We start from the raw sequence: 7,564 nt of genomic DNA, 5'->3' as shown, positions 1-7,564 counted from the left end.
CCACCGATTTCAAAAAGAACATTTTCACTTTTCTGCAAAGTTCCCCAACTGCACAATTTTTAAGGATTAACCCTCTATTGCATGACTTTTTATCTTTTGGGGGAAAAAATATTTTCCTGCATTCTTTTGGAGCTTGTTGGTCCTTAATTACATATCAATCATAAAACTGGACAATGACACCTCCCGGAACCGGATTTGGGTTTGTTGCCTCAGGGCAACGTTATGCTACAAGGGTACTAAAACACCAAGATTATAATAACTGGAAAGAGGAACAAACAAGCAATAAATACAGTGGAAAATGTTTTATTTCAACAACAATAATTCCTGCAAGTTCAAATTGCAATTAAATGCATTGAAATCTGACCCTGACAAAATGTTTTATCTCTGTAAGATGGTTTGTACTGGATTTCTTATTCCAGAGGTACACAGAGAGAAGGTCACCAAATGATTAACTAATAAACTAATGCTAACTTGTTTCAAACAGATGCAGGAACCGAAACACCTTTTTTCACTTCTTTCTCCTAAAGCATCACAAGCATCTCAACCATGTCTTTCTCTGTTATACAGACTATAAATAGTCTGTATTATTCTCTATGGAACCTCATGAAGCAGTTACTGGTGGACGTGAAGCAGAGGTGGACACCACATTTTTGGCACTTAGCTTTAGGTGTACCTTTGCATTCTGGCACCTTGCATGTCCCTTTCTTTTTATCCATTACCATCCAGTGAGCTGTGGCATCCAGACACACATCTGGGACAGGAATGGGTGTAGTGGGTCCTCTTCTCCTCTTTTCGTTATACTCCCCAGCAATTGTGGAACTGGGATGACCTCGCCTACGATCCATATTCTTGCCACTCTTGCACAAGCTTTCTGCAATATACGACTTGAATGTGTAAAGCTTCATCTGTTCTTTTTTTCATCCCAGTGTTGTTGCAGTCTCTCTTGTAGAGTAGCCAGGCAGTCACAGTGATCATGTCGATGTAGTGGAACATCAGCCAATGGTACCACTTTTTTGATCCGATTTTAGTGTGATACAGTGCAATGAGGGAGTCAAGCAGATCCACACCACCCATGTTTTTATTGTACTCTCTGGCCACAGCAGGATAGGGAACTTTGATCATTTTCTTGTTCTTACCATCCCACCTATCAACTTCAGTGACTGGGTGTGCTCTAATGTAATTACTGAGAAGACTGACATAACAGTTATCATACCACTTCTCAGCATACAAGGTGGTTTCTCTTCCAACAACGGATGTCTTCTGTTCAAAAGATCCATGTCTGGTTCTCTTCAACTCTGCTTCGGAAATGAAGTTGACACCTGGTAGTCTGTTGCTACGAACAGTCCCAGTACAGTGAATTCCTTGCTGAGCAAGTGTTTTTTCATGAGAGACACACTAGTGAACCAGTTGTCAAGGAAAATCTTGTAGTTCTGCTGTGTGGGTACTCTCTGGGCAAGGCGGAGAACAGTGTTGCCACTTACACCTATATCTGGCAAGTCAGCAGGTTGCACAGCTTTCCCTGTATAAACCTCAAAATTGTGTGGAACACCATCAGATCCTGCCAGGATGAATATCTTGTAGCTCCATTTCTTCGGTTTTGCCGGGAGATATTGCTTTAGCCTATTTTTTCCCTTGAAAGGGACCATCTGCTCATCTATAGCCAGCTTCTCACCCATTGGAATTGTTTGCAGCTTTGAGGTAAGATGAGTGACTAGTGGTCAGATTTTGTGGAGTGGATAAACATTTTCTTCTTGTCTCATTTGATTATTGTTGAAGTGCAGAGATTTTTTGATGAACTCCCATCTGTTCAGTGACATGGTGTCAGCTACCTGGGGCACTCGGGTTGCTTTGTTCCAAAACATCCGTGCCTGGTAATCCAAACAATGACATGTATATTGTTGTACCAAAGAACTGCTCTAGTTCATTAGTAGTAAGTTTGAGGGGCTTGGTGATGTCACACTGAAGGGCATATAATTCTGATTGATCTACAACTACTTCCAAAATGTCTTCAGAAAAAAACATCTTGAAGTACTCATAGGGGGACATGATGTCTGATTTTGGAAGCCAGCCCTTCCATTCTGGATAATCAGTGATGTTAGAACCGTAGGATACTCTGCACTTTGGTGAAAATTTTACATTTTCCCTTGATAAATCATCTCCATTGTCACGGATTCAGTTTCATCAGTCAGGCCATCTGTTTTCGAAAGAAACCAGGAAGCATGAAGTTAGATTGTATACCTCTTTTTACCTGCTTATATAGAAACACACACACACCTACACACGCACATACATTTAACATGTTACACTACTGACTGAACCCTGATCTTCAAACTCTTTCTCAAACCTGATTCTGGGGTCCATTCTGCCTTGCTGTCACTCTCATCAAGCTCACTGTCAGAAGGAATGGCCCTAACTGCTTGGTCAAGTTTCTTGTACCCATAAAATGTTTTTGCATTCATCTCCTGTGGGTAATGGTAAATATTACAGCAAAAAAATATATATATGAGGGAGTCAATTATGAATTTACACTCAACTACATTCATGTGCATGTTACTGATCAAATAGTGGTCTAACTGCACAATGTTGCGAATGAAAACTTTATATTTCTGTACATAAATAAAGACAAAAAGTGTGTTTTTTCAATCAAAAATGCTTTTTTACATATTCATGTACATCACACATATTTTTTGTTCAAAGTATTTTCAACTTAAACATGCAAAAATATTAAATTTATCTCACCTTCTGCGAGTAGTGCGTCCAAGCCAGCTATGGTCCCAAAATGGATGGTTTCACTCGCAGACAAAAAGGTCACATGATCTCCAAAGTGAAATTTTATTGGTCGCAGATAATCATGGAATATGTATTGTATCTTTTTTACTTGAAAAAAATTTAAAAGGAAAGTGTGTGGGCCAAAACAGTGGTTTGTTGCCTGAAGGCAACGCCATGCCATAGAGCAGTGTTTTTCAACCACTGTGCCGCGGCACACTAGTGTACTGTGAGTGATCGTCAGGTGTGCCGTGGAAATGATCCAATTTCACCTACCGGATTTTCCAGATTATAAACTGCTACTTTTTTCCTACACTTGGAACATGCGGCTTTTCTATGGATTTTTCTTCAACCACCTCTTTAGCAGGAAGTGAATCATTGGAAGTCAAAATTGGAAATCAAAGAACGCGCTAGTTTTTATTTAGAACCGGCACATGCTAGCAGCAGGCACGACGGAGAAATGTTTTCAAACTCATATGATGCAGCTTCTAAATTGAGGAGTATCGATCTGGCAGTACAGGAGGGAAATAAAGCCACTGCAAGTAAACTCGGCGTGAACAAAACCGGATTTGGAGATGGAGAACTGCGTCCTTAATATATCCAGCGGTTATTAGGACGCAGCCCTCTGCTGGGTCCTCGTGGGAAACCGAGAGCGGCAGAGATACCAGCGGCATATACATCATATACGTTAATGTCTATGACCAACGGCCTGTAGCCCGGTACGGCTTGATTTATGTAAGTTTCCGGGGGGAGGAGAGGGTTGAAAAAATTTGAAGGTACGGTTTATAGTATGATGCGCTCATAGTCCGGAAAGTATGGTAATTTGTCTTAAAAGATTTTTTGAAACGAATTGATTATCTGCAAATATGCATGAATGTTACTACATTCATGCATCACACACAACAGTGTTGTGGCACTGTTCCGGTGTATTTTTGAAGTGGACATGTTAAGTGCAATTTGAAATAAAAAATGTAAAATATGATAAAAATAAATTTTTGTGTTCATTTGATTCCTATTCAAAACGCTTTGATAAGAATGACTATATTTGTAATATAGGCGGCTACAGAGTATCTCTGGTTACATTTTTGGTTGGTGGTGCGCATCGTGATTTTTTCAATTAAAACAATGTACCTTGGCTCAAAAAAGGTTGAAAAACACTGCCATAGAGGGTTAAGTAGTTTTTCAAAAGAGCAGAAGTAATTCTATGTTCTTTGAACAATAACAATCTGTTGCTAAGTGATGTGCACGTATTCTGGTAACCAAGTGCCACAAAGTAAACATCAGATTTGTACTTTGGTAAAATGTACCAACTGTAAATTTCTTGTGTCTAAGCAGATACGTATTATTTCAAAAGAGCGTATGTTTTATAAACAATAATATTACTTGTCATTAATTTGGTGTTAAGTGATAACATACTTTATCTGGTAACGATAATATATTTCCCACCAATGACAAAATGTTTCAATCTGTTGGTTGAAAGCAGTGAAAACCTGAAAAGTTGCCCTTTAATATAAAATGCCTGCATAAAAATCATATACAGTATGAATGCTGTTTTGGTAATGAGAGCTGAAATCAGTTTTAAAACTAAAACTGTGCTGGTTAGAAATCTGACTGACTGGATCTTTTGCTGCCATTTTGGCACCGCCGAGTCCGTAGTTCTGGTACCTTTTGGGGTTGTAGATCTTGATGGAGTCGTCCAACAAAGCAACAGCAAACTTATCAGTGTGGGGATGCCAGGCGAAGGCTCGCACCACACAATCAGACCTGGCAACACATAAAGGGTACGACTTCAGTAAATACAACAAAACAGAAAGATTACAGTCTCACATTGTTCTCCTTTAAAAACTTAACATAAAAACCACTCTTACCAGTTTAGCACCTGGGAAAACTCAGCGATCATGTCCTCACTGCTCAGCTAAAATAAAATAAAAAACTTCAGAATCCCTCCACATGCTTTGTATTTCAAATGAGCCAACAGAGGCAGTTTACCGTGACGTGAGGATACAGGGAGCCGTGAAAGGAGGAGACCCATCGGAGCAACGCCAGGATACATCCAGACGTCACTGACAGCCACTTTGGCACTGTTGAAGAGGAGAGTTGGCGCATCGCAACGGGACTCAAGGCTCAATAAAACACATGAGATGTTGGCGCTTTCCATACCTTCTGCATGTGAGGTGGTAATTTCATTCAGCAGCCCAGTGAACCCACCGTCCCGCCTGGAACACACAGAACTAATTAGCGATCTTTGACAGTCCAATAAAGGCTGTAAAACACTGACATCAGCTGCTGCATCAGAGGTAGGAAATGTGCTAAAAGTTGCTTAGCACGTCGAGCTGATTTGCATGACTATGAGAGGCAGCTGTATCCTTTCATTTAGCTGTCGAGATTAAATGGAAGTTTGAGCCCTTTTCACCCATTTATGGCTCTTTTGGAGCTTTTACTGGCAGCATGAGCTCACATGGTGATGTCAGGTTTGAAAGAAGGAAAAGGATCTGCAAGTTTTCAATATGAGTAAGAAGAAAAACTTAATCTAAAATGTCAGAAAATGCTAAAAACATATTTAACTGTGAAGTTTGTGCATAACAAATATTTTTTTAGACCTCAAAGGTATTTCATAACAACTTGGATTTACAGAACCCCAAAGGAGATGAGGGATCAATGAGTAAAGCACTTGTGCTTATTAAAATATGCAAACATGCCGAGATGTTTCTGCCTCGAAAAAGGTTCAACAAACATGCAAACCAACCTTTAGCATAACTAATAACTTTAATCTCTTAGCACGTAAATTAAGAATAGATTTTTTATGTCTTCTTATTTAAAAAAAAGAAGATAAAGAAATGATGTAAATTTCTCCAATCTGGAAGTCAAACCAAGGACAGCTCACAACTTGGGTAAATTTTAGAGCAGTTCATGCTTCCTTCTACTGACAAACTTTATGGAGATGCGGATTTCATTTTCCAGCAGGACTTAACACCAGCTCACACTGCAGAAGAAACCAAAACTTGATTCAGTGTTGGTGTGTTTGGTTAACCAGTTAACTCTCCAGATATAAAACTCCATAGAGAATTGATGCTTGTTGAGAGACATCAGGTTCAACAATGCAGATGACCTGAATGCAGCTATAAAAGCAACTTAGACGTCCATTACACTTCAGCAGAACCACATCCATGCCGCACCGCGCTGATGCAGTAATTCATAGAAAAGGAAAACCAGCCAAGTATTGAGGGCGTTGAAACCAACATACTTTTCAGAGCCTTAAAAATATCCTTTTTATTGATCTGTAATATTTTACTTTTTGAAACACAGTTTTGGTTTTAAGCATCTGTAAGTCATAAATAGCAAAATTGCAATAAGAAAAAGAGGCTTGAAGTGTGAAATAAATATATACAAGCTTTACATTCAGATAGATAGATGCAAGTAATCCTGTTCATTTGAGAGTTGCTGAGGCAGCAGAAAGAAAGTGCAAAGTTTGTCATTCTTAGTATGAGTGAGATGTTTAAAAATGAGGTTTGAGAAAAAAAATTTGTAAAGACTTTAAAAGAAAACTTTTTTTTTTCCCAGGGTAATGTAGCATGTTCTCATATGATAATTGGTAAATACCTGGAAAGCTGATCCATTACAGAAAATCCTGTTTTATTCTTCTGATCTCTTTTTCTCAAGGAAAATGCTGGATTTGGATATTTTGGGAGTGTTTAGGGACTATCAGTCAGGCTAAGGGGTCTAAATCCTCCAAAGATTGCACACATCGAGCTGTCATATCACAGACATGGTGGATAAAATAACAACATGTCTGTAGTTTCCTACCAAGCGGCAGCGCTCCTCATCCACAGAGTTTCCGAGTGGTCCAGGAAAGCTGCTTTGCTGCTGCTTTCTGTGCGGCTGTGGAGCTTCAGGGACTCTCTGGGGAAATGGAGACTCAGCGGACTGGAGTCCTGCAGGAAAACATGCACCGTGAGCTGTCTGAACAACTATGGATACAACTGCAATGATAACCAAAATCACTCGGACCTGTCTCGCCTCTGAGTTGTTGGCTCCATAAAGAAGCTCGTTGTTGGATTCGCACAGAGTGGTTTGTCCGGGGGGCAACGGAGGGGGAAACAGAGCCAGAGAGCACATCTTCACCGCGGTCAAATCTTACTTCTAGACCCCGGAGAAACACCATGGATCACCAAACACAGATAGTTTAATCACCCTAGACAGACTTAGTATTTTACAGCTGACACGCTTAGCTAGCTAGCTAGCTAAATAAGTTCCCAAATTAACACTTAATTTAACAATGCTCGTTTTAGAAATGATAGGTTATGAGCTGTAAAAGTTGCCTTGTGCTGTCAGCTCTCCCAACCGTTTGGTTAAAAATTATTTAGTGACACAGTTTGGTAGCACATGCTAAGTTGTTATCCATTCAGTTGATCCCGCCGTGTTGAGCTACGGCAACTCTAAAGGGGAAAAAAGCGCGCAGGTTTTCTAAATGACACAGAAGCGGAATAAACATGCTGCCCCCTTCTGGACACAATGTGGTATTGCAGGCAAACTTTCGCAAAACAAGAGAAACGAATAACTCTTGGAGAGATTTGATGAATGAAACAATGGGATCACTGTATTCAACACCCAGCTTAAAAATCAAAATAGAGTGTTTACAAAATAGTGTCAAAAAATCATAATAGAAAGCCTTATATAGCGGCCAGAAATGTCACTGGTTGATGATTTATTGATTTTTAAATCGAATTTGAAGTAATGAGTAACAACAGTTAAATTATAAGCAAAATGCTGCTAAAATACCAAGTTGAAAAGAAAGGAT

At 39.6% G+C, this 7,564-nt stretch overlaps 1 protein-coding gene and 1 long non-coding RNA gene across 2 annotated transcripts in view; both read right to left on the bottom strand.

Moving 5' to 3' along the window:
- aaas (achalasia, adrenocortical insufficiency, alacrimia) overlaps positions 1-7,196 on the bottom strand; it is a 17,070-nt gene extending 9,874 nt beyond the window's left edge. Inside the window, exons 1-6 of the mRNA XM_008414195.2 lie at positions 6,775-7,196; positions 6,571-6,698; positions 4,927-4,982; positions 4,756-4,847; positions 4,635-4,681; positions 4,432-4,530 (exon numbers count right to left, since the gene is read on the bottom strand). Coding sequence (XP_008412417.1) covers positions 4,432-4,530; positions 4,635-4,681; positions 4,756-4,847; positions 4,927-4,982; positions 6,571-6,698; positions 6,775-6,882 — 530 coding nt within the window. The 5' untranslated portion in view covers positions 6,883-7,196. The remainder of the gene's footprint in view (positions 1-4,431; positions 4,531-4,634; positions 4,682-4,755; positions 4,848-4,926; positions 4,983-6,570; positions 6,699-6,774) is intronic.
- On the bottom strand, positions 1,308-2,957 carry LOC103467633 (uncharacterized). Its single transcript, XR_001776765.1, has 3 exons — positions 2,740-2,957; positions 2,345-2,462; positions 1,308-2,194 (listed from the first exon to the last, which is right to left on the bottom strand). It is a non-coding gene; the product is annotated as an uncharacterized LOC103467633 (long non-coding RNA).
- Positions 7,197-7,564: the final 368 nt, after the last annotated feature.

Source organism: Poecilia reticulata, linkage group LG7 (assembly GCF_000633615.1).
Source record: "Poecilia reticulata strain Guanapo linkage group LG7, Guppy_female_1.0+MT, whole genome shotgun sequence".
NCBI lineage: Eukaryota > Metazoa > Chordata > Actinopteri > Cyprinodontiformes > Poeciliidae > Poecilia > Poecilia reticulata.
Note: the sequence above shows the minus strand (reverse complement) of the source record. Positions and strands in the feature narration are given on the sequence as shown.